The 25782-nt window shown below is 48.6% G+C and overlaps 10 protein-coding genes across 10 annotated transcripts; 5 read left to right on the top strand and 5 right to left on the bottom strand.

Moving 5' to 3' along the window:
* Nucleotides 1-159: 159 nt before the first annotated feature.
* On the top strand, nt 160-1870 carry N7503_008010 (glycoside hydrolase family 43 protein; the record flags this gene model as incomplete). Its single annotated transcript, XM_057067557.1, has 4 exons — nt 160-561; nt 615-1071; nt 1122-1292; nt 1338-1870. 4 exons carry the CDS (start codon nt 160-162, stop codon nt 1868-1870), a joined length of 1563 nt encoding a protein of 520 aa, XP_056918412.1.
* A 198-nt stretch (nt 1871-2068) lies between these two features.
* N7503_008009 (uncharacterized protein) lies at nt 2069-3777 on the bottom strand (the record flags this gene model as incomplete). The annotated part of the gene is made up of 3 exons (XM_057067556.1): nt 2069-3379; nt 3429-3599; nt 3715-3777. 3 exons carry the CDS (start codon nt 3775-3777, stop codon nt 2069-2071), a joined length of 1545 nt encoding a protein of 514 aa, XP_056918411.1.
* A 2400-nt stretch (nt 3778-6177) lies between these two features.
* N7503_008008 (uncharacterized protein) lies at nt 6178-7069 on the top strand (the record flags this gene model as incomplete). The annotated part of the gene is made up of 4 exons (XM_057067555.1): nt 6178-6381; nt 6444-6454; nt 6513-6628; nt 6681-7069. 4 exons carry the CDS (start codon nt 6178-6180, stop codon nt 7067-7069), a joined length of 720 nt encoding a protein of 239 aa, XP_056918410.1.
* Nucleotides 7070-7348: 279 nt separating this feature from the next.
* Nucleotides 7349-9460, bottom strand: exg2 (putative exo-beta-1,3-glucanase; the record flags this gene model as incomplete). The annotated part of the gene is made up of 2 exons (XM_057067554.1): nt 7349-8779; nt 8831-9460. The coding sequence occupies 2 exons, from the start codon at nt 9458-9460 to the stop codon at nt 7349-7351; spliced, it is 2061 nt and encodes a 686-aa protein (XP_056918409.1).
* Nucleotides 9461-11070: 1610 nt separating this feature from the next.
* On the top strand, nt 11071-12377 carry N7503_008006 (cobalamin-independent methionine synthase II family protein; the record flags this gene model as incomplete). Its single annotated transcript, XM_057067553.1, has 3 exons — nt 11071-11269; nt 11316-11726; nt 11806-12377. The coding sequence occupies 3 exons, from the start codon at nt 11071-11073 to the stop codon at nt 12375-12377; spliced, it is 1182 nt and encodes a 393-aa protein (XP_056918408.1).
* A 264-nt stretch (nt 12378-12641) lies between these two features.
* Nucleotides 12642-14595, bottom strand: N7503_008005 (uncharacterized protein; the record flags this gene model as incomplete). Its single annotated transcript, XM_057067552.1, has 3 exons — nt 12642-14324; nt 14371-14493; nt 14554-14595. Coding segments are annotated over 3 exons (1848 nt in total), but the record flags the coding sequence as incomplete, so codon positions are not given.
* Nucleotides 14596-15586: 991 nt separating this feature from the next.
* Nucleotides 15587-16978, top strand: N7503_008004 (putative extracellular exo-polygalacturonase; the record flags this gene model as incomplete). The annotated part of the gene is made up of 2 exons (XM_057067551.1): nt 15587-15850; nt 15911-16978. 2 exons carry the CDS (start codon nt 15587-15589, stop codon nt 16976-16978), a joined length of 1332 nt encoding a protein of 443 aa, XP_056918406.1.
* A 1829-nt stretch (nt 16979-18807) lies between these two features.
* On the bottom strand, nt 18808-20084 carry N7503_008003 (WD40 repeat domain-containing protein; the record flags this gene model as incomplete). Its single annotated transcript, XM_057067550.1, has 2 exons — nt 18808-19878; nt 19929-20084. The coding sequence occupies 2 exons, from the start codon at nt 20082-20084 to the stop codon at nt 18808-18810; spliced, it is 1227 nt and encodes a 408-aa protein (XP_056918405.1).
* A 572-nt stretch (nt 20085-20656) lies between these two features.
* N7503_008002 (RNA-binding signal recognition particle subunit SEC65) lies at nt 20657-21542 on the bottom strand (the record flags this gene model as incomplete). Its single annotated transcript, XM_057067549.1, has 2 exons — nt 20657-21012; nt 21098-21542. 2 exons carry the CDS (start codon nt 21540-21542, stop codon nt 20657-20659), a joined length of 801 nt encoding a protein of 266 aa, XP_056918404.1.
* A 2432-nt stretch (nt 21543-23974) lies between these two features.
* On the top strand, nt 23975-25551 carry akr1 (putative aldehyde reductase (AKR1); the record flags this gene model as incomplete). Its single annotated transcript, XM_057067548.1, has 10 exons — nt 23975-24021; nt 24075-24162; nt 24229-24242; nt 24316-24400; nt 24469-24561; nt 24612-24741; nt 24823-24887; nt 24944-25188; nt 25249-25412; nt 25478-25551. The coding sequence occupies 10 exons, from the start codon at nt 23975-23977 to the stop codon at nt 25549-25551; spliced, it is 1005 nt and encodes a 334-aa protein (XP_056918403.1).
* Nucleotides 25552-25782: the final 231 nt, after the last annotated feature.

The raw sequence follows: 25782 nt of genomic DNA, 5'->3' as shown, positions 1-25782 counted from the left end.
TACGGGGGAAGTGGATATCCGCTGCATTCTAAGATCTATATTTCTCCACCAATGAAGGCGATGGAAATGATCCGCGTTCCGGCACCTTGAAATCCGTCGCCTTTTTGCTGACCATGATAACATTTGGACACACATTTTCAACGCTTCTATTACCTTAGTATGAGCTTCACAAATCCCATCATACCGGGTTTCAACCCCGACCCTTCAATTATCCGAGTGGACCAGGATTTCTTTTTGGTCACTTCAACCTTTGAATACTTCCCAGGCATTCCTATTTACCACAGTCGCGATTTAATTCAATGGAAACTGATCGGTCACGTTTTGACAAGACCCAGCCAGCTTAAAATAAGCACCCCTGAGCCTGGGGGTGGTGTATGGGCGCCAACGTTGCGTTATCACAAAGGAGTGTTCTACGTGGCAGCGGCCAATTTTTCCCGCTATCGACCCCAAGAAGATGATCGGGTCTGGCCCCTGGGCTTCTACGTGCGAACGGACAATATCTGGGACGACTCTACGTGGTCAGACCCTGTCTATTTTGACCAGGTTGGATTCGACCAGGATGTGAGTTATGCGACAGTGGACACCAGAACTGCAGTGAATGTTAATGTTTACAGCTTTTTTGGGACGACGATGGCACAGTGTATCTTTCGTCCACATATCGCAAGCTTGAACGTACTCCGAATACCAACATGAAGGATTTTGCGGTGCACATATGCACCGTAGATCTAGACACAGGCCATTCTACATCTGAGCCGAAGCTGATTCGCGAGTCAACATCCGGTGTGGCAGAGGGTTCCCACATTTTCAAACATGGTCTCTACTACTACCTGTTTACTGCCGAGGGGGGCACAGAGAGCGGACATTGTGAATGGGTGAGTCGAAGTTCCCATGGACCGCTTGGACCTTGGGAGCTTGGGCCGAATAATCCACTTTGGCGGAACGGAGCGGAGGATGAGGTGCAAAACACAGGCCATGTTGATCTAGTTGAAGATACTCAGGGTCAGTGGTGGGCTGTCCTTCTTGGAGTTCGACCTGTCCAGCGCGGGGACAAATGGGAGGAATCCGTCTTAGGTAATTGTAGGCATGGTCTGCTCTTGAGTCTTTCAATAACTTTACCATAGGTCGTGAGACATTCCTCGTGCCATTGAAGTGGGAAAATAACTGGCCAGTGATTGAAGGGGGAAATATCGCTCTCCAAATGACTGGGCCAGGACTCTATCATCATAAAACCCCGGTCTCCTGGAAGGACGAGTTTTCGAGCCCTCAACTACAGTTAGGCTGGTATAGAAAAAGTAAGTTCTTCAAGTCTTGGACGTGGCCTTAGCTAACTTGTTAAGACACCCCATTGGTGACCGACTACTCACTTACCGAACGCGTTAATCACCTCAGACTATATGGTGGCCCCTATAACCTGTGTGTTCCTGCTTGCCCCACGCTTTTCTTGCGCAAGCAAATCCATCGCTTTTGTACGTGGGAAACGAAACTGTCTTTCCAACCAGACTCGGAGTACACCGAGGCTGGCACAGTACTGTGGTGGAACTATTTTGCATATATCAGTCTGGGCATTCGGAAGCGTGGTAAAAGTCGGATTCTGCGGCTTCAGCAATCTGGTGGGTCTCTCGTGGACAATGTTCTATCCTCGATGTCAGAAGTGTCACTCGTGATAGAATGTGGCGATCAATATCGGTTTGGATATCGTGAATCAACGGATCCTGATGTGACTTGGGTTGGCACGGTCGACAACGTAGCGGCAGTCAAATCCCCACCTTTAGGAGCAGCATTTACAGGGATGATGCTTGGACTGTACGCATTTGGCGAACGGCAAAGATGCATGACCCCTGCAGACTTTGCGTATGCAGAGTTCCATTAAAGAATTGTCTGATACAAGCTTATTGTTTGACTATAGTGAGCTTATCTCTAATTGTCACCCAGTATGAGTTAGGCTTGTTAGAAAAATGACAAAGTTCGACTACCCTTTGGCTTACACACTCAGATTGCAAATTATCCCGGGTCTTTATTAAACAGTACATAGTATCTCTCATGATGTCTTCATGTGGGGGAAGCTGGGCTATTGCAAAAGAAGAGCCAAAATGGCCAGCCCGAGTGCCGATAGACTGCCCGAGAAGGCTTTGGAACCGACATTGGACAAAACGACAGTAGAGGTGGGCTTTGGTGGGGAAGTCGGATGCGAAGTAGCAGTGGTCGTTTTGAAAGACGATGTACAGGAAGTGTGGGCATGGTGTGAAGTGGAAGACTTGCTCATTGGGTTACCAGTCACCAGGCTGACAACGGTTGTGGATGCATCCGTGTGGGTACTGAAGCCCACTTGCGGGACAGTCACGGTGTGGGAAGACCAGGTAAGAGTCGTGCAAGGAGTCTCATGTGCCGAGGTGATCGAGGCAATCGGTCCTGTAGGTGAAGGAGCACCGGTGGCATGTTGAACAGGAACGCTGTTCGATGATGTGCTGGTGGGAACCATAGTAATAATTGCGGGGTTCTTGGGAACGTAAGGAGCGCAAATGCCGGCAAAGTATGCAAGTGCAGAATCGGTCTGCTGCTGGGAGCTGCTCCAAGCATGAACGCAAGAGTTGAACTTATCGGTAAATTCAGACGAGGGACAGAAGCAAGCAGCGTCGCTGTTGGAAGTACACTTGGGGACAGAGAGCCACGTGTTCAAGCACTTAGGCACCAAATCTGGGCAAGGAGGAGGACTGGGCGAGCTTGGCACAGCCGATGTAGTAACGGGCAGAGGAGCAGTGGTTTGCGGGTGCTGCTTGACAGACTCGGAAATAGTGGCATGCTCGGGGCAATCAGTCACAGAAGATGGGCATTGAGTCACAGTAACAACATGGGTAGTCCATACAACTGGGACTGTAACCTTAGGGGGCTCAGTGGTGTGAGTAGACACTGTCACGTCACTGGTTGTGGGCTTGTGTGATTCAACTGGAACTGTGGGCTTGTGTGATTCAACTGAAATTGTGGGCTTGTGTGATTCAACTGAAGTTGAGGGTACAATTATGGTGGACGTCGAAGTAGACGGAGGAGCAACCAGAGGGCCTGCAGGCTTCGGTCCAGAAGCGCAATCAAAGCCCATCTGATGCAATTCCAGATCCACATCACCGACCTGATCCAGCACAGAGAGTTGGAAAATGACTGAAACTGCACCGCCACACTGCTCGTTCACAATGTCGCTTCCCATGGGGGAGGTCGAGGCATACTGGTGGCAGGTGGAGCCATCCGCCAAAAGATAGGTCAAAATGAGATCCGCATCTCGAGACGTGGTGATGTGGAATTTCCGAACGGAGAAGGGAGCCTGCTGGGCATCGATCTGCAGCTCCCAGTCGTCCTCTCGGGAGAATCTTCCCTCGATACATTTGCCCTTTTTGATGTTAGAATAGACCAAGTGATCAGGTGCTGTCGGCACTTACTCCTGAGGCACGGCAGCCATCCTTGGGCGCGAATCCATCGAAGCTGAAGCCCTCATAACTCCAGTTATCTCCATTGGCCAACTCAGACCAGTCGAATCCAGACTCCTGAGCCACGGAGCAATGGTTGTCTGTATTCTCTGGACTTGGGTAGCAGAAATCAGTACCCCACCACTGTCATACATCAGTAAAAGTCAAAAGGATGAAAAACGCAATTCGCGGTATACCAAAGCATGCGTATCAGAACTGGTACCAAGGGGAAGGAAAGCAAATACGGGGTGGAACTTACAAGACCACTTGGGTGGGCGAGAGCCGTAGCACTCAGAAACATGACGGATCCAATAAACTTCATCTTGGATGAATGGAGCAGCTTTCCTTTCAAGTAAAATTGCGATAATGAATGAAAGACAGCAATGGATAAATATTAAAATTAATATGGTAGAAGACTGGGTCTCAAAATGAGACAAAGGAGAGACGATGAAACAGAAAGGCGAATTTGTCGAGTTGTCGAGTTGTCGATTTGTGGTTGATTCGCATCATGGACGGCGAGATAGAAGGCTCTTAAATCCTACAGATTCAAAGCATGAGAGCTACCAATGTCCCCTGGTATCAATAAGGGGCAAGAAAGCTTGGCGCATGATTGGCCAATTTGTTTGTTTAGTATCCATGGTGTCAACACAAGTCATTCCACGGAATGTGATGCTATACCCGCAACTTTAGCCTGGACCCTGTTTCGATGTCCTGGATTTCCAAGATAGAGATCATAGGCGGAATTTTACCCAATCATGGCGACTAGCTCAACCTCCATGCGATGTATTGCTACTCATCCCTTGATCAAGCTTAATCGGGGTGAGGAATGTTATTGACGCCAATCACATAAGGCGGAGCTTGAAGCCTTGGAATATTCCGAGCCCCATTCTGTACAGTCCCTTGCCTCGCCCTCAGGAACGCATTTTATTGTCATCATGACCTGTTTTATGAAATTCAGGGTCTTGATACTTGGCCATGCGGCATGCTACGTCTAGGTGGAAATTGCACAGGAACACCAAGTTAAGTGCTGGAATGTACCCGACTGGAGCTCTTCCCAGTGAGTGAGATCAAGGTTGGTTTTGTCGTTGTGTATGGTGCTTGTTTCTCGGGTTGTCAAAATCCACGGCCAAGTATATCCCGGCTCTTCAATCGCAATCTGGATTGTCGGTGTCATATCAATCAGCCCATTGAAAGGCTCTGCTCGGTTAGCATTACTACACGATATCTAATGCCCTGCCCTAGTTGTAGTTTCTCTCTGTCAGTTCCGGGAATCTGAATGGATCCTGCAGCTCTGCAGCATATCTGCCCATTAGGTGTCATTGCTTTTCAAGGGATCGAGGTTCGACTAGAACAGTTTAATCACATATCGAGCATAAGGCGTGCGTGTTAATTGCGAAAATCTTCCGTTGTTCCATGAAGAATGACTAGAGAGGCTCCTAGCTTGCTTTCATTTGGCAGATCATAAGGTCAATACCCTTTGCATACGCTATCACAAAGATTGGGGCGGGGTGATAGGGTGATGAGGGGTTTTTTGACATCTGAAGGCGCTAACCTATAAGTGGCAGACTAGTTTGAATACCTGGGCAGGAGATGCACACTTCAATGATTGGCTCCTAGGAGTCTAGGCCTTGAATTCACTGAAACAGGCATTATCTTTCAATTGTCTGAAAACTGCCCCTGAGCTAGACGGTTACGCAAGTTTAACCTGTGCTACCCCGAAATGCCCATACTGTTCCCATATAAGTCTCACCGAGATGGTTTGCATAACTTCTAGGATTAGCACTCTGATTCAATCTCTAATTTACATTATGGGTTGACTGAGACGTTAACCGTCGAAGTCAGTTATCTGGGCGAGTGACAGCCTTATAACGCCTATACAAAGGCAGAAATGAAAAGCAAAGTGAAGTGCATTTTGTCCAAAGATCCAAACCTCGGCTTCATCATTCGTAACGAATCGATTCCCCGCTAGGCTTGGTGCTTACTTTGTGCATTATTCATTTACTGAGCGTGGGTCTCGATCATAGAGTCTGTTTGTCCTATAGGTTCATGCTAAGAAAGCCTCATGCAACAAATCTAATGTGAAATGGCCGCGCTTGCCCAAGTTGAATATCTGCTAATCAACGTATGGAAAGAAAATCCAATTTGGTACGCTGTGGCCTGTAATGCAATAGCTGATGATCCTCCTTGTTACAACTTGTTTGCCTATGGGGAGAAGTCTAAAGGTTCGTAATGCGTTAAAATAAAAGGGAAATGTGTCAGCCGGAGGAGTTTTCCCAAGGATGCGCTATACTAGCGTCGAACCAGGCCAGCAAGAGTCGCAACCAATCAATATCCAGATTTAATGCATTCACAACCAGATCTGGTAAAGCTTCGTCAGAACAGTGGTATCCCCGATGCAGGTCATCTTCTACTCAGGTTAGAGCTAAGCCGAGCCCCTGGCTAGTTCATTTCAAATTGCGGTAGTCGTTCTTGAATCGGTTTAGGGCTTATTCAATTGAACTGTGAGATACGCTTTTGTATGGAAGACTCGACGGGAATTTAGCTTTTGGCAGGAATAAATGAGTCAAAGAAAATAGGCTGGACGCGTAATGAGGTTGTATGTGGCTGCCAGGTGGGAGCAAACCTCACCTATATAAAGCATTCATGGATATCGAAACAGACAAACGTTCTTAGGTTTCCAAAATATTTTTCATATCACCCTGGCAGCCTAGAGTTCACCATCATGACGCTTTTTACATTTACTCTTCTCGCCATTGGACTGGGTGGATCCCTGGTCCAGTCTCAGGGATATTCCTCTGAATGCACTGATATATCCTTGATTGATTCTTGGCTGATCGGAACTTGTCCCACAGACGATGGTACGGGGGAGATCACAAGTAGTGTGTATCTACCCAACAAGGTTGAGAATAGCGAGGGCACTCTGAAGGTACTTGACTGTATTGTCCTATCTTGAAACGTACTGCGCAGCTAACACACTAGCATTGTTAGTGGAAAACTGAGTCAGTAACCACGTGTCCCCCTCTCGATTGAACTTTAATAACTGAAAGTGCTCTCTAGTGGCTCGTATTGGTCTTCCTGTGATGACTGCGAGATTGTTGATAGTGGATCTACTCTGCAATGCTACTGCGATGGCACGTACGCATCCGAAGATGGAACCACCACTTTAAACCTGGGTAAGAGCGAGGCCAATAACCATATTAAACCACAATTTTAATTCTCCCAAAGAGACGTACATTGCCAACTATGACGGGCACCTCCTCTCCAACTTGACGGGTGCCATCACCTCGATCCCCACAAACTCCTCCTATGCAGTCCCGACCAATTTTGACGTCGAGCTTGAGTTAAGCAGTGAGAACAACACCTGCTCTGTTCTGGGCGCGTATCTCACCCTCAATGACCCCACGGACTGTTACTATCTCAACCTTGGAGTAGAATATACCTGGGCTTGCGGCACGTCAGTCGATAACGAGGGCTGGGAGATTGTAGGCTTTGCGGCCGAGGACTGCTCGGGTGATGCGGTGGCGACCTACACTCCTAGCAATGTCAATACTTGCTTGACCTTTTCGACCGGAGTACAAGCTTTCTCAATCACTCCTTTGTGGAACGCAGACTAGGTCATCGACATGTGGTGTTTGCCCTGTCAGCCTTAGCGATAGCCAATTGGCTTGGAGCTGGCCATTTGGAATAGATCCATGTCTAGAGAGGAAATTCAGTCTCTAGAAACGGGGCCCCAATGTACCGGAGATAATGGAGGGAAACAGGGAGATATTCAAGTACAATATTATCATCAATTATCCGTTTCTTTTCATTATCATCACTTTCTTCTATGTAAGGTTGCCGTGTCGCTCTGAATAGACACACCGATACTTGCGCAGCGAGGGTAAATGCCATCATTAGTAGTACTCGTCCAGTCCCAGACTGGAGAAGTCAGGTACATCATCCCCGCACTTGAAAGAAGGTGAATACGCTTTGTCCGGCAGGAATCCCCCTTTCCACGCCGTACGGTAGCTCCACTGTGCTGCGGTTTCGGTGCGCCAGGTCCAGTAGAACCAACCCATGGCAGTCTCAAAGACAGACATTTGGGCTTCGGCGTAGTATAGGAGCCATTTCTTGTATGCGTCCGAGTATTCGGAGACGTCGGCGTTGGCATCGGCACAGCTACATGTACCCTCGCTGGCAGTGGGACAATATTGCGTCGAAGAACTCGTGTCATATGTTCCTTCCCACCTGGTACCACGACCGACGTTGTTCAAATACTCCGCGCAATCAGTATCAGCTTGTGACCACTCGCCACATATGGTGGGGCCCCATCCGGAGCTGGTGCTATTAATGGCTTCGATCATTGTATACCAGCTGCTGCAGATAAGCTCAATTTTGGCTGTGTGGTTTAGCACAATCTCGCCGGTGTTGAAGGTGGTATATTGGTGCGTGTCCAGGTACATGTTGTCCGGGTGGTCCTTGAACATCGCATCCCATTTATCCAGATTTAGGAACCCGTCATGGAAGACGATGGTGGCATTCACACCGTTCTGTCGGACCAGTTTAGCTGTCTGGTTGTTCCATTCCAGCACCTTTTCCACAGATAGAGAAAGCATGAGCGGCTCATTGACAATACCATACATGGTCACAATGTTTTTGTATCGGTCTTGGGCAAAGAAGGTCGACAGTTGATCATGAATCTCCAGACTTCGATTAGCGTTCAACTCCCCATCTGTTCCATTCAACCAGCGTATCTTCCCTTGATGGCCACTATGTTGCCATCCGTTTTGGCTACCAGGAACGCCATGGAGATCGAGTTTGATTCGGAGTCCATATTTGCGGCAATATTCGATTGCACGCAGCAGGTATCGCCAGGAAATTTTGGCCACGTAGGGATCATCGTCATAAACCTTGACTGCCCAGTAGGAGTATTGGATACGCACATGGTCCAACCCTGCTTCTTTAATTTCGGCAAAGTCCTGCTCCGTGTAGAAGGTGGCATAGTGTTTCTCGATGGTTGTTGCGGCGCTGGAGCCCAATTGCTCACTCAATGTCCACTCATCAATGATACCCTCATCGGACGAGTAGGTATCAAACAATGATGGCACAATCCATGGTTCAATCGACAGCCAGCCGCCAATGTTGACTCCTCGGATAGGCTGTGAACCATAGGGAAAGGCTTCATTTAACGGCGGCACGTTGTCATTTGGTCTGGCAGAATCATCCCACGATGAGTTGAGACCCATGATGTAGAGGCCACCAATGGTCTCATTTGTAAAGGTAAGATTAAACCCTTCGGTCTCATACCAAGTAAAGGGATCAAGAACGGTTCCTTGTGCATATGACTATTTTTAGGTCAGTTTCATAATTCGCTTCTAGTCAAGGGCGAAACTCACCGGAATGCTATCTCGACTGATAGTGTCTAGGTTGGCAGTCAAGTTGCTCGAGGAGCTTGATGAGCTCGAGGAAGAGGAAGAGGATGAGCCTGTCGCTTTCTTCTGTGATTCAATGACTGCGATTGGGATGACAATGGCAAGCAACAGCAATATTCCAGCCATCGTTCCAATCCAGATGCGTTTTTTCCTGGACCATGAATCCCAGAACTTCCAAAATGGCCGTCGCTCAGTACTTTCATAGCTCCCTTCCCAACCATTTTCATATTTCCATGCCTGTTCCATCGCAGGACCACCACCGCCACGACGACGAACATTCATATCCGGGCTGTGGCCTGCTTCCAAATAGGACCCAGATACGACTCTAGCTCCAGACTGATGTCGTGACCTTCCTTCGAGGAATTCAGCGCCCAGTGCACCGGCTCCTGCCCCCAAAGCGGCTCTTTTCCGTTGTCGACGCTCTCTGCGGTCATGGTCTTCATCCGAGCGGCGCCTGGAACGTTCCCGCGCTCGCTCTCGTTCTCTTTGGCGACGTTCCCATTGCTCCGGTAAATCCTCCATCTCGTGCTCCGAGGTCTCTCGCGCCAATGTATCCGCGGCAAGTAAATGAGACGCACTGCTTGTCGACTCCATGCTCTGATGTTTCTTTCCAATAGCCCCCGCAGCAGCAGCTTCCACGTTTCGCTCTCGCTGTCTCTCTCTTTCACGCCGATCTCTTCGCCTCTGTCTCCTCGCCTCCGCATCAACATCGAGTTCCCCTGTCCGGTCTCTGTCCCGATGTCTTCGGTCTCTCATTTCCTTTGTAGGACTCCCTTCCCCCTCCACAAGATCCCTCCTCCGCCGATGTCCATCGCGATCCCGCTCCCGATCCCGTTTCTTGATAGGCGATGTAGCCGGCGACTCCTTTGCCTTGCTCTCCTCCTCCCTCCGTCTCCGTCTCCGCTCTCTGCGCCTCTGGTCTTCTTCGTATGCATCACTTCCATCTCGCTCCTGGTCGTAGGAATCATAGCCCGTGTCCTCCCCCGGAACCGATACTTTCCTCTCTGCGGATCCGTAGGACTGGACACTGCGCCACCATCGTCATCATATCTCCTCCGTCGATGCTCCCTTTCCCGTCGACGCTCTCGATCGCGCTCTCGATCGCGGGATTGCCCGTGTCGATCGCGGCTACGAGACTGCCCCGGCATCCCCTGTCGACCCTTAACAGTGCCACCGCAGGACTGGAGGCTTGTAATGATCAATCATGCACGGATCTTCCAAGCTGATTATGGGGCTTAGTGCGCTGCAGCGGGCCGATCTCGCTCTTCCGGGCCGCTCAGGGGCGTGGAATGCTCCACGCGTGGGAATTGGTATGAGCCCCGCGCAACGTGTTCGGAGAATCGGTGTGACAATTCGGATTATCTATTTCCGCGGGTGGTTTGGAAATCCTAGGATCGTAATGAGAGCAATTATCGGAGGCAAGTCGCAGGCGTCGAGTGGGGAAACTGGGAGTTGTTTTGATTTCCTTTTCGCACGGCGCGTTAGTACGGAGTACCGCGTAGGGTGGCTAGACACGTAGCAAGGGGTTTCTTACTGCGCGAACGATGAGGGCTCGGTCGCAATATTCTTTGCTGTGCTCTTTCAATGTGCACAGTTGCTTATCTTGTCCAAGGATGGTGCGGACAGTGAAGTGTGCTCTGTGGAGTTTGCGATTTGAGGAACGCGTAAGTGGTGGAGCTTGCGATAGTCAGGGTCTTTGATCGCAAAACATCGTCTATGGCTACTGGGATAGTGATTTGAACTTTTTACTTTATTTTGTATTATGGTTCTCGTCCTCAGCTACCACACGCTTCTCGTTGTCAATCCCAAAGTCTGATGGGCAGGAACTCGTGTCAGGTCAGAGCTGTTTCTTCGGTTGTTCAGTCTCGGGGTCGGCCATTCGGTCTCGGTCTTTCAATTTTCGCTGCCATCCTAAGTAAATCGCCATGAAATCATTCAGAATATTTTGAGATCAAACATTATAACTAGCAGCCTTTAAGGTATAAGTCTTGGAATATCCCTGAGGACCTGATTCACGGGTCTGGTGCCAGATCAACAAATGGAGGCTTGCGGGAAGCTGTAGTACGTGGTCGGCGATGACCATGGATATATATCTACGCCGATCTTCAGGCCTACTACCCCACTCGCGTGAGACTTTAAAACCCCCCCAAGGCCCGTCAATTTTGAAATCAGAGAAAATAAATTATCTTATCATTCCTGCTAAAATGGTAAACAAAATCCAACCTCGCAGGGCTGAGCATCTTGGCTCCCTACTGCGCCCTGCAGAGCTTCTCGAAGCTGCCTCCAGCAGTACAGACCCAAAGTCTTTACAAGAAATCGAGAACCGAGAGATCGCAGGGATTGTGAAGGACCAAACCAATCTCGGATTCAGAGTTGTCAATGATGGAGAGTACAGACGCACTCGTACGAAAGCTTGAATCTTTTGCCAAACAAACACTAACTTTGCTAGTATTTTGGGGATCTTTCTTTGACCAGCTTGATGGCTTTGAGGAAGTCCCATTGGTAGCAGAGCATGTTCGAATGTATCTTCCTAAGAACAAAGCGCTTCTGGAATACCACATTGGAAGTACTGTTCTATGCACGAGCAAGATCAGACACCCCGGACATAGCCCACACCTGGAGGAATTTCTCTATATGAGATCTCTTGTCGACCCGGACAGACTGGGGGATGTCAAAATCACCATTCCCGCACCCCACTGGTACCATCTCCGGTATAAGCATGGTCATGCTTACAGAGAAGATGTTTATGCATCCGACGAGGCATACTTCAAAGATCTGGCTGCTGCCTATCGAAAGGAACTACAAATCCTGTACGATGCAGGTCTGAGAAGGGTTCAAATAGACGACCCCGACCTGTCATGTGAGTTGAATATACTTTTCTTTCACGAGTGTGTTTTTGATATTATGATGAACCGACTCTGACACCTGGTGGCTTGCAGACTTTTGTTCTAAGGATGTCCTAGAAGGCTGGGCTCTTGACGAGACAAACACACAATCCCCCATGGAGCTACTTTGTTCATACGTTCAATTGTACAATGACTGCCTTCAAGAAGTGCCTCCTGACATGCATATCGGAATCCATATTTGTCGAGGCAATTTCACGGACAGCCGATACTGGTCGGCTGGCGGCTATGACACGATTGCTATTCAGCTGTTTCAGGAACTCAACGTCAACACTTACTACTTAGAATTTGACACTTCACGAGCCGGCGGTTTTGAACCTTTGCAATTTTTGCCAGTGGAAAAGAACGTGATATTGGGTGTCGTGTCGACAAAATCGGCAGAATTAGAAAACATTGCAGAGCTAAAAGAGCGCGTTCTCAAGGCTGCCAGTTTTATCGCGAAAGGAAATGGTATCAGCCTTGAAGAAAGTCTTCGGATGGTAGGCGTCAGCCCTCAGTGTGGATTTGCTAGCAATAGTCGAGAGGATCGATTCACGAAGGAGAAAATGTTGGACAAGTTGAAGTTGGTGAGAGAGCTGGCAAATGCTATCTGGCCGGGAGAGGCGTAATACAGGGATATATGTTACGAAGGCGGTTGCTCGGCACTGCAGGACTTTTACTGATCTATGTTCGCTTGGCTTCAAGCTCCTGGGTATCCCAGGATTGCCCATAAGCATGCACTGGATTGCGAATGCGGCCTAGTGAGGCATTACATGAAGAATGTGTCAGAGAGATCAAGTACAAATTGGATATGGAGTCTGAGATTGAGAAACACGATGTCTATAGCAACACCTACTATCTTCGTATTGAAATAGTCCTCAATTCAGTCAATACTATGAGCTCTCAACGTACTTTCCAGCAGTTCCATCCAGTTGAGCCTCCAAAACCGCACTTTTCCCACTAAGGACGCTTTGGATTGCCTCGGGGAGCCTTTGTGCCAATTCCGCCACGTTGGAGGCCCGGCCGGCCCACAACTCCCCACCAGCCGCAGCTTTCGCAATTCCAGCATAGTCAGGGGTGGGCACAAATGAGATGTTCAAGTCCTCATTTGTAGCTCGGGAACCATCGCCATTCGGGTGAACCAGCAGCATACTTCGCCGGGGCGCATTCCATCCCTTGTTGTTCAACACGATGGTTAAAATAGGGATATTGTAGCGACGTGAGATCCAATAAACTGAGCCCGGGACGGAGAACAGGAATGTACCATCACCGACAACCTGTACCACAAATTTACCCTTACCAGGGCCTCCATTCTTCACATCCGATGCTAGCTTGATTCCAAGCGCACCACCACCAGACCAGCCCAGACCGCCACCACCGCAGTTAATCCAGGAGTTTGGCAATGTCGCAGCAATTTGATCCGATACAGCGTGTGTGAGTGTGACCGATTCGATTGCCCAGATCGTGTCTGTAGGGCAACCCTGGCGAACTTGCGCCATAAGATATGAAACGTTGAGCAAGGCATCGTCACCGCCGTCTGGCAGAGCAGCCAAGTCTGTGATCTCTTGTCGTCGCTTTAGATATTCGTCGTCACGCTGCTGCCCCATGATTATATTGTCCTTGGATCCAATGTACTGTTGGATCTGGCCGTTGATGCCGATATAGTCGTTAAGCTGCTTAAGTGCGGTAGTTGAGTCCGCACGGAATGTAGCCATCGAGTTGATGTAAAAAACAGGGATTTGTTGCTTGAGAGGGTCGACATCAATATGAATAATCTTCGCCGAGTCGGAGGGCTTGAACTGAGTTGGCACCCATGGTACATCACAATCAATGACGATGATAAGATCGGCGGTCTTCACAAGATCGTGACCGGGATATCGCAATCCCAACCAAGCCGGATGGTTGGCAGGGAAGCACATGTCGCTTCCTCCGGTGTCTAGAACTCGGATTCCCTTGAAGTGGTTTGCCAAGGTGACCAGTTCCGTCACAGCCTGGGCGCTTCGTCCAGTATATCCAACCACTACCAACGGGCGTTTGGCATTCGCAAGCTCGGATGTGATCAACTCGACTCCCGCTGGGGGCAAGGCGGCGGGTGAGACAGGTCCCCACACCTTTTGGTTCAATTGATAAGGCTCAATCTCTTCCTCCATGACCTCTCGTGCTCCAACAAGATATACCGGACCCTTTGGGTCACTCGTGGCCCATTGCAAGGCCCTGTTCACTATTTGTTTCACATTTTTCCCAGTTTTGAGTTCACCAGTATAACGGCAGTATTGTGAGACAATTTGCTTTTGGTCCGGCACATCCTGAATCCAGTGGATATACTCCGTCCGTGAACCCCTCGTCTCTCCCTCGATTGTGTATGGAGAAAGACCAGCAAATATCAGGACCGGAGCTCGGCCACAAGAGGCATTGTGAACCGCGGCACCTAAGCCTTGAGTGCCTACATCGACATGGACGATAACAGCTTGAGGCTCACCGGTGAGGCGAGCATATCCATCGGCCATTGAAAGTGCTACCATCTTAACAACAAAATTAGCCCTGGCTCTCGTCCCGAACAGACATATTGAACACCACTGAGACCGCAGGTCCAGAAACATCGGAGAAAAGCACTTAGCATACCTCATTGGGACATGTGATGATTTTCGGAAATTGGCCTTTCTTCTCACGCTGTCCTTTCAGCATAGCCTCGAGAATCGACGGGTGGTCTGACCCCAGATTAACAAAGACATGGCTAACGCCACCCTAGGAAAGAAGACGGTATTAGATGAGTGTAGGGTGAATAACGATGTTCTGGCCACCAACCTCCCAGAGAGCCTCGAAGAAGGCAAAAGATGCAGTATAAACCCTGAGAAATCAACAGTGAGATTTTAGACAAAGAAACGTGGATACACCGACATACATCACTGTGTTCTGAATTTTCTTGTTGTCCAAGGAGATTCAGGGCAGCAGCCAGGTAAAATAGTTGGAGAGAAAAAGAAGATCATCGTAATGCGGGGCAATTCTGTGCTTCTTGCTGATAAACCAAGTTGGTCTGTTGCGTGGAGTTGATCATCTCGGACACAACTCCGAGATGAGGGGATGTGGGGGCAACGCGATGCCAGCATCGTCCACCGGGTCGATTTGCATCCACCAGATGATTCGCTATCTCCTAGTCCCCAGATGAATGCTCTTTTAGCCAAAGTTGGCTTTGAACCCTCGAAGATGCAAAGCAGATTTTTTTTTGGTTTGCATGGCCCATACTCTTGCATCGGAGACTCCGGCAAAATTCAAATCCACTTAACCGGGACACCCATCTTGTTTCATGAGGTCGTAGGAGTCGATCGTATCAACGCCTGCCCAATGGCAAAGCCATCCGCAGGTCAAGAGCTCAAGGGCAGTAGCAATAAAAAAAAAAACCATCGAACTGATAGCTTACACTCCAGGGTCAACAACCGTTGTGCATACTCAGGCTCTCCTCATTCTTTTGATCTTCACAATCCATGGATCTGCCCCTGGCTTCAGATTAACCAGAACGGAGGATAAGAAGTCGAAAGCATAAGTGTTATTTTGTTTTGCGAGCAGGTCGCACTTAATAAATCGAGTCCGCTTCATTGGTGGAAGATAATGTTCAACCCTTGCTATACCCGGGAAGATCAACGCAGCAAGCCCTTGTTCCCCAGATTCTTCCAACCGGGGGAGATTGAATCTTTTCCGTCGCTCCCCCGCAAATGGAAAGCCTTTTCTCCGCAATTTCATGTTCGGCATAAAGATGTCCGACAGGATAGACTGACAGGGGGCTGCATAAATATGATGCCATTCAATCCTCATAACGTATTGTAGGTTGTAAGAAAACACCATGCATCTACTGGAACTCTCCTCAGTGCTGACCATTGGGTTAGCGCTCTTAACCCCTGTCAATGCAGTTCCTACCACTGGAAATGTTTGCACGGTGAAGGCAAGAGGCCACCAAAAAGATGATGTTGAAAATATCCTCCAAGCATTTAAAAAATGCGACAACGGTGGTACCGTGGTTTTCCCCGAGGATCAGTCATACTGGATCGCGACACGATTGAACCCAGTGCTTACTGATGTGAAAATCGAGTGGCGCGGGAAATGGACAGTGAGTGATCCATTCCCAAACCGAGGTCAAGTACAAGCGTAAATAGCTAACGATATGAAGTTCTCTGATGACTTGAGCTACTGGCGCAACAATTCCTATCCAATTGCCTTCCAGAATCATCACGCGGGGTTCATCATCTCAGGAAACGGGATCAGCATCGATGGTTATGGAACAGGCGGAATTGATGGGAATGGAAATGTGTGGTACGATGCGGAGGAAGGGACTACGCAGCCAGGTCGACCAATGCCGTTTGTGTTCTGGAACGTGTCAGATGTGAATGTGGAAAACTTCTACGTGAAAGACCCACCACTCTGGAGTTTGAACATTATGAACGGCACAAATATGCGTTTCAACAATATCCTATGCAATGCCACCGCAGTCAATGCACCATATGGCGAGAACTGGGTACAGAATACAGATGGCTTCGGTGAGCAGCTTATGGTCCCTACTATCAATCAACAGAATATTAACAGAGCCTTCCACGAAATAGATACAATGGATGTGGATAATGTTCAACTCACCAACCTGGTATACCAAGGTGGCGATGATTGTATAGCGATCAAGCCACGTTCCTATAATGTTGATATTCGCAATGTGACGTGCCACGGAGGAAATGGCGTTGCCATCGGAAGCTTGGGGCAATACCTAGAAGACTCAGGCGTGGCCAACATTCTGGTCGATAACGTGAAGATCATTCGACGCAACAATGACATGGAGAACGGTGCCTATATCAAGACATGGATGGGCGGCCTTGTGCCACAGAGTTCGTATGAAAGTGCAGGGCTTCCCCGTGGTGGTGGCTGGGGGAGCGTTCGCAATGTCATATTTTCGAATTTCGAAGTCGATGGCGCCAGTTCTGGAATTGCCATTACTCAGGATAGTGGCGACAATGGCTCATATGTTGGAACAAGTAAAATGAGCATTTCCAACGTTGCATTTGTGAACTTCACAGGCTATATCGACAAGGACTCGACTAAAGTCGCGTCGGTATCCTGCTCCAATCTGCATCCATGCTATAACATTGACTTTGACAATGTTGTGTTATACCCAGAGAACATGACCACCCCGGGCATAGGATCTTGCTCTTATACAGCTGATGATGGGGTGCATGGACTTGAAGGATGCTGAGTTGTGTTATTTTGTGCTTGGCTAGCCCATTGCTCTCAATCAACATCCAAATTTGTGGTTTCGTATTGAATTCGGTTCTTTCATTTCTTTCCTACAGATGAATTCTTCAGACACTTTGTATGTAGCAGTGATGGTAAGTGGCATGAAAAACAAACGGTGTGATCATTGACACATGTAACAATGGGAAATTCAAAATTAGGGTCCTCGTTCGTCACATTGCTGCAACATCGAGCTCTTTGGACTATTTACTCACTCGGAAAGCTCAAAACTCCATCCCTTTTAGATTTCATTTTTGTCCAGAGCATTCTATTCTGATTTTCCGACGGGGCAATTATTGCTTCGGAAACTAATATATGCCCATTGTAAGGACATTTTCGACTGAACCAGGTGTACATTTCAATCATGTCGTCAATTTGTTGAGGCAGATCTCCCCAGGCTTCGCCACTCTCATAGTCAGCCTTTGACGGGCGGTGGTACGGTTGATGAGAGGTCAGACTGGGATCGGATGGCCTGAGGTTGCCCGTCTCATGTCCTGAAAATGACTCGACAGGATGGGGCTTTCTGCCTCCTTCACTGCCGTATTCTCGATCAGATTTACCTGCATTTATACAGGCTCGGCGAACATCCTTCATATCATGGGCCAGATTGATCACAGTGGCAAAGATTTCCTCGGCTTCATCATCGCCGAATTGACCAATGCAGTCATCAATGAACGTTATCAACCTATGCATGCTATATTTACCACAGTCATCAGTGCGGGCCAACAGTACAATTCGCAGATCTCGAAGTGTTTCCTTCTTGGATCCGATTCGGGCCAACATGCATCCAGAACATTTGTTGACTTGGTATTGCCAGGCTTTTGGAGGAACAGGTACAGTGTTTGGCGGGGTCCACATTCCCTTCAACGCTCGAAGGTCGGCTAAGGTCTTTGTTCCAGACGGTGGAATCCCCTCTGGATGTGTATCGAATGGATGGAAATGCACTGTGATCTCACGTTGAATAAGTTGTAATATGCCAGTGGTCACTTCAGGATTGATCAGGTGGTGGACGCCACATAGTTGAGGTGATTGATTCAGCAGTGCCCGTCTTAGGCGTCTGGGAAGAGCTCGAATAAATTGCAAGATCCGAGTGTTATAGGATGGGTTAGTTGTTTTGTCTAAATGCAATATTCGTGTCAGCATTGTGACCTCAGCTGGTGTCAGCTCTTCAAGTGACTCCGGGTACTTCTCGAGTGGTCGAAAGTAGGGTCGATTGGGCCTACCAACAAAGGTGGGAATATGTTGCTTGCTATACTTGTGGATTCTGCACCAACTCATGCCTGTTCCGAAATATGAGTTCTATATGTGTTATCAAACAAAAATGCCTTCGAGAAGTCGGATTGTCACTGTGATGAGGTATCTGGCTGGGAAACGCCACTGTATTTATGCAGTGTCTTTGACCTATGAATATCCGAGGTCTTTGTTTCTGTGAACCCAATTTGTTTCATGTTCTTCATTCATGAATACAAAGGTCATTATGCTCTGTATCCGAATCTTTGTTTATTCCTATGCCATGCTTATCATCCATTATTTGCCGTTACTGATTCTCAAAGAGTTTCGTCTCCTTCATTGTTTTCCATATTCTGTTTACTTTGCCTGGAACTCCAAAGGTTCATCAATTACACAGTTGTGTATTCTCATAAAAACATTCCCTCCAGCTAGAGATGGTACTGAAACATCCACACACTAACAAATTGAGCTTGCTACCTCAAAAAAGTCAGTTAATATATCTTACCTTGGGAGAAAGTAGATACCTTCCCTTGGGTAGTCCACAACAGATGCAAATATACCTCACATCCAGATACGCACACAGGAGTCGGCCCCTCCTGTCCCCAGAACATGGCAAATTCCCCGATCTCGATGAATCTGCTTTGGGCCCCACCGGATACAAGTAATGAATTGCTCTGAGGAATCATCAACTGTTTTCACTAGGCGTGCATCTTGTGACAAATCCCAGCACCGGATCGTTCGGTCATCACCCACAGTAATCAGGTATCTCCCTCCTGGATGGAATGCAAGACCACGGACCCAGCTGTCATGCCCCACCAGAGTCTTGATGAGGATCCCTCGGTCATTCCAAAGTTTGATGGTTTTGTCTCTACTTCCAGTAGCAATGAACGTGGAGCCCCTTAATGATGATGCCATCGATGGAGCCAGAGCAGCAATATTGGAATGGCTCAAAGCAGGGGCAAAGGCACAACACTCGATGTAGCTCTCATGGCCTGGTAGACTGGCCTTTGGTTGACCAGAAGAGGCTTCCCAGACCATAGCGGTGCGATCATTACCCCCGGCTACTATGTATACTCCATCAAACGAGGGCGCAATGTCTCGGATCCACTCGCCCCCGGTGTCAATGTGCTTCACACAGTAACCTGTTAGAATGTCCCAAATGCGAATCGAGGCATCCCGACCGGTAGATACTAGGAGAGTTCCCGTCGGCGTGAGAAATCGAACTGCCGTAACCGGTTGATCGTGGCCGTGTAAGGTGCGGACATTCGCATAGTCTGTATTTGGATCCCATAGCTTAATGGTGAGGTCGCCAGAGCCAGACGCGAGCAAGGTGCGCCCTTGGGGTCCGCCAAAATCTAGGCCAAATACCGGTCGCGAGTGTCCTCTCAAAGTGTACTTCAATACTCCAACTTCCCGGTCCCAGATCTTGATAAAACAGTCTTCGGATGCAGAGGCCAGAGATGGATAGAGTGGGTGAAAAGCAAGACAGGTGATTGCCGCGCGATGAGACTGCAATGTATGTTTTGCATTAGATCCAGGCAGCCAGGTGGTTGCCATCGGTTCTATATCGATAGGAAAAGCACATTCAAGTCTGGATTCCAGGTTGGTGATCCTTGATTCCAGGTCCAAGATCTGTTCGCTCATTAGCCTCCTACACCTCAACAGACCAGGGACATATGCACCCTCCTCTGTAGTCGCATCACATTAGTCCACTTCCGCGGCAAAAGCCCTTCATATTTCTTGCGGGCGACAACATCGAAGTTGTTGTCCATCGGAAGCTCTTTTTCGAGGCTGGCAACGCTTTGCAGCGCATTGATGGATGCCAAATAGGCTATCATGGACTTGTGACTGTGAGGAATCAGCTGGAGGGTCTCGGCACTAAATAGTATCAACATACAGCTCTCTGGCCTGTCTATTTGTCAAGATGTGGGCCATGACGGGAAATGCTTATAACAAGGGAAGGGGAATTATCACTGTCAAGAGACAATACATATACTGCTCAACTGGATTTCGCGCCCTCGCACAAGCTGTGACTTGCATGTCATCTATCATTTTGACATGCGGCCAAGGTCACACGAAATCTTTAGTCTCGTCCCCCTACCAAAAGAAAAAAGGGTTTAATAGTGATCTTCCATTGGATATTTCTGGAGTATTTGTAAAAGAAGTCTCACGACCTGCGTCATATGAGACTCAATGCGGGTTTTTGGGAGTTGTACATGAGCAGAGGCCACCCTGTGGCCGTAAAGGAACTACCGGGTCCGTCACTCATTCCAGACATTGGCCACCAAAGGCACCAGGTATCAAGAAGTTGCGTGTCCTCTATCATCTAGGAACAAAAGAAAAAGAAAACGCCCGTCGCCGTGCAATGCAAGTGGAAAGTACGAAAGACAAGAGGAAGCAAACGACCACTTCAAGCCTTGCCCTTCTTCTTGTCCTTCTTTTTCTTTTCCGAGTCGGCTCCCGAGCTCTCGCCAGACATGCCAGGCATGCCAGGCATTCCCGGGATCGAAGGCACACCGGGCATACCTTGCATACCCTGCAGCTCCGCCAAAGCTTCTTTGAACGGATTATCGCTCACACCACCTCCACTATAGGCGGGCGAATGAATGGGCAAGATGGTTCCGATTTTCCATCCACGCGGGGCTTGGGGAGCTTCAGGGAGTTTCTCGGGGGTCGGGAGGCCACGAATGCGGAGGCGGTATGGGGATTGTTCGTTGGTCGGGTGGGCTTTCAAATACTGTGCGACGATTATGAAAAGATGGTGTTCTGTGGTATGAACAGTTAGCGCAGATCCAATGCCATTGCAAACCCCCGATAGTGGATTGTGGGGAGACACCATTAAGGCACGTACTGTTCTTGATGTTGGAGTTCACCAGGCGGCCATCTTCATCCTTCAAAAGTACACGCACTCGGCCAGGGTTCGCCCAATCCTTCGGGTGCAGCTTCTCGGGCTCCAGCGCGGCTTTTAATCCCAGCATCTGTACGGCATCCACAATGTCTCGAGCCAGCGGGTTTTCCACTGCAAGCTCAGATCCAACCTTGCGACCCTCGGCGCGGGAGCGGGTCTTATCGAAATAGACGGGGTACAGGCATTGATAATGTCTGGGGATCTCGCGCTGGGGTTGAGGCTCCGGCATTTGGGGGAACTGGGGCATCTGGGCCACAGGTGGGCTGGGGGTGGCCGTAGGTGGGATGGACACTGGAGCAATGATGGAGTCCCTGGGAAGGGGCTCCGAGGGAGCGACCTCATCGGGGTCCGAGTCAGATAGCTCCTCAACGCGGGCGTAGTGCGACATGGCGATGGTGAATAAGGGGAGTTGGGGAAGAAAATGGAAAGTGGCCTGCTCGAGTTCTGTGCGGGTGGAGAAGTGTGGGTTGGTTCTCCCCGCGCATTGACCAGTTGTCGCTGATGCATATTTCCGTACTCATAATTCCCATTTGGTCGACTAGAGACCAAGGTTCAAATGCGGTATTCTTTTTATTATACCCAGGGGTATAAGTAATTCAGTCAGGCAAATGAGCAAATTCGCAGTTAGACGAAGCTACTGGGGCCACTGGATAGACTGCTCTTAAGCTTGAAGGTTCCATCTAAGCCAATGGCAATCATAATGTCTCAAATGAACTTATATTACATTTTACCACTGATATGTAATTCAAAAGAGGTCCGCATCCAGATCCTCTCAATTCGTCTTCTTCCTTTCAGTGAATGAACATCCAGGGGTATTCTTGTGGAGTTCGGTAAAACAGCAAGGAAACGTCCATCCAATTCCTTCCTTTTTTCGATTTTTCCTCTGTTGACATGTTTGATAGGATTTTTGATAGAAATTTAAGTGATCCGGCATCAATGTCTCTAAAGCCCATAGGACACACCTTAACCCCCATAGTATAGTTATGCGAAAGAGTCGATGAATCGGCTTTATCCTATTAGCCTTTAACATTGCAGGTAGGGAAAGTGCATTGGATAATCGCAGTCTGGGTGGAGAAACCTGATAGGCAGACTGATCTAAAAGGGCCTCAGTGATCAAATGACCTTTTTCTGTGGGCACCATCTCCATGTCCTCTATTCGCTGGCAAAACTGGATGATGTTTGAAGTCTTCGAGAAAGTGTTCCTTCAATGAGACTGGCTTGTCCACGTAAACAATAAACAAGGCGGACAACTCTTTCCAGGTGATTTGAGCTGCTATCTTTTGTTTCTTCATATATCCCTTCAACCCATTCTTTCTTTCAGCTGATGGGTGGTGACATAAAGCACATCATATAGAGGAAATCATTGATGTGTGAGAAATGGCCTGGGTATGTTTGCTCATAATACTCATGAATTTTGTTGATATGATCGGCAGATTTCTTGGTACGAGGATGTTAAAGGCGTATACCACCAAATGGAATTGTTCAATTGGGATTGATACTGACGCTCAGTTACTATGGCTCCGTCGTCACGCCAGGCTGCTTCTAAGCCCCAGGGCGTGGGAATGAATTTGGAGAAGGTGGTGGCATAGACGAGGTTTGAACAAACCCCCTATTTCCAGCGTATTCGGTAGATAGGCGTCATATCTCCGCGTAGTCGTTTTAGGGATCGAGCTTGGCAAAGCTCTGGCTGATCCACTTGTAGGGCTTGGGCTTTGTCGCTGTAGCTCTGGTCTCCATAGCGAACCATGACACTTGACTTGAGAGAAAGAAGAAATAACATCTCTGGAATGGAGTGAAAGAACGATAAAACTTCCACAAAAGTAACAACTTTGCTGTTGAAAAGTAAGCAGTATTTCCGTGAGATGTCGAAAGCTACTCTGTTTATTGTTACAGGGTATCACGGAAGCCACCAGACCGTCACTAAATGCGATCAAGTGCCAATAGATTGGGTCTGATTAGCTACTATACTGAACACTCGATCCAGTTTAAACTAGGCCTCGTCAAAGGAGATTCCATAAAACGATTATTTATGAAGTCAAGACTTATCCTGAATGATCAAATTTATTGATGGGATTCAATAACTCCGTGTTCACGTCGGGGAAGGTCCAAGCGTCAAAGCTTGGAACCTACCGAGCTCGGGTAGCCAATGGAGTCATCGGCAGTCATTTCGCGAGCCGATCAGCCCAGTTATACCATGCGACGGAGCGATCGAGCCGAGGGCGCCGGGGTTACTCCGAGTGCTCTCGAGTCGAAGTCGGTGATATTTCCGTATTTCATTGCCAAAGCAAAGTTGGAACAATACTACAGAGCAGTACTAAGCCGAATTGGGTGCCCGACAACGGGATCAGTGAAGGGCAGGTGAAGACCGAGTTCATTAGTCAACTTGGACACAGTTACCCCAGGTCCCCAGGTCTCGGCGCGAAGTTGCCTAGTGGAATCGGTAAAAAGAAATCTCCGGCTAAAAGCGGGTAATAAATAATGACATCACAGATGGGATATGCTAGGTGATGGAAGATGAGCTTTAGAGAGGGTAAAGTGCAATCTTGAATCTATAAGTCACCTTTCAAGGTGTAGGTGCAAAAGGCACACCATATAGTTTATAGTAAAGCTATACGGTCAATGCATACGGGGATTCAACGACAGACGATCTTCCCCCCTCTCGGTGGGGTCTAGTCCGACCCAGGGAGGGGCTGCGTGGGATGTATGCCAACCCCGCCGGAGACACGTTTATTAAACCTGCCTCTCCCCAGTTTCTGCTCTCTTTTCTTTCTCAATTCATTTTTCGCTCTCTGAAAAAGTCCTCTGTCAAATCTATCCAATATGTCTCTCGGAAAGAAGGTCACTTTGAACACTGGTGCTGAGATCCCGTACGTCTACCCGAATCAAAACACAAGAACTGCAACAATTAACAATTTCACAGCCAGTTGGGATTCGGTACTTGGCAGTCGGCTCCTGGTCAGGTCGGTGAGGCCGTCTACCAGGCCCTGAAGGCCGGTTACCGCCACTTGGTATGAGCCTCTTCGCGCCCCTGGAGAAGACTAGTCGAGCGGAATACTAACTGCTTTCTAATCTAGGATTTGGCCACTATGTATGCTATAATTGATTCCAGCGGATTCAATTGCAAAGAGATGGATGATATTGACCGATCCTTCTTTGTCTAGCTACGAGAACCAGCGTGAGGTTGCCGCCGGCATCAAGCGTGCCTACCAGGATGTCCCTGGCCTGAAGCGCGAGGACCTGTTCATTGTAAGTATTTGATTTACTGTTGCCAGGCCGTTGAATGACGTGTTGCTAACTCAAGTTCTCATCAATAGACTTCCAAGCTGTGGAACAGCCAGCACCGTCCTGAAGTTGTTGAGGCCTCTCTGGATGGCTGCCTTGCTGAGTTGGAGCTGGACTACCTTGATGTATGTGGAAAAACGTGGGTTTTGCAAAGAACGTTGGCTAATGGACTCAGCTCTACCTCGTCCACTGGCCCGTTGCATTCCAGAAGGGTGACAACTACTTCCCCCTCGTCGCCAACAGCACTGTTGAGGGTGGTGATGTCGTCATTGACGATGATGTTTCTATTGTTGATACCTGGAAGGGTGAGTCCAAATACCAATAACACTGCCACAATACTGCCACAGCTTGTTAGCCTTGCAAACTAACTTAATGATTTCCTATAGCCATGACCAAGCTCCCCAAGAGCAAGGCTCGCGCCGTCGGTGTTTCCAACCACACTATCCCTCACGTTCGTTGTCCTACCCAGTGCCGGTTAACCTTGGATCTATACTGACTTTCCGATAGCTTGAGGCTATTATTAACGGCACCGGTGTTGTCCCCGCCGCCAACCAGATTGAGCGCCACCCCGTCCTGCAGAGCAACGACCTTATTGAATACTGCCAGAAGAAGGGCATCCACGTCACTGCCTACTCCGCCTTTGGCAACAACATGCTCGACATTCCTCTTCTGATCACCCGTCCTGAGGTGAAGGAGGTCGCTGAGTCCGTTGCCAAGCGTACCGGTAACACCGTCACTGGTGCTCACGTTATGTATGTCTCTTTCTAGTAAATGGCCATTGTTCCTATCGCTAACGCACTATTTTTTCTCAGCCTTGCCTGGTCCCAGGTCGGAGGTCACAGTGTCATCCCCAAGTCGGTTACTGCCTCGCGTATCCAGGATAACTTCAGAGAGATCGAGCTCACCGACGAGGAGGTGGCCAAGGTTAGCGCTCTGGGCAAAGACCGGAAACGTTACAACACTCCTTACACTGCTAGTAAGTGCCCTGCCATGTCAGCCCACCATCTGACAGAAGTAATTGACGTGCTAATCCCATGACAGACAAGCCTCGTTGGGACATTAACATCTTCGGTGAGCCCGAGGAGCAGCCTGCTGGTCACAAGGTGATCGTTTAAGCGCCTTGATCAAGCGAATGAAAATGAAAATATGAGACATGTATATCTGTGAACACTTGATAGGGATTCAGATAGAACAGGGCATAGAAACAAATTGGATACCCACTGCTGTTTCCCAACTTTGGAGTCTCTTTAGTGAAGATCCACGCACCGCCACCGAGTCATATATGAATGGTGTTGAGGTTATGCTAGGTTACTCTTCATTTATGGTCAAGTATATTATTGGAACGT

The sequence above is a fragment of the Penicillium pulvis genome, assembly GCF_028828015.1.
Source record: "Penicillium pulvis strain IBT 33274 chromosome Unknown contig_7_segment1_segment0, whole genome shotgun sequence".
NCBI classification, from domain to species: domain Eukaryota; kingdom Fungi; phylum Ascomycota; class Eurotiomycetes; order Eurotiales; family Aspergillaceae; genus Penicillium; species Penicillium pulvis.
The sequence above is the reverse complement of the archived record's forward strand: the minus strand, read 5'-3'. Positions and strand labels throughout refer to the sequence as shown.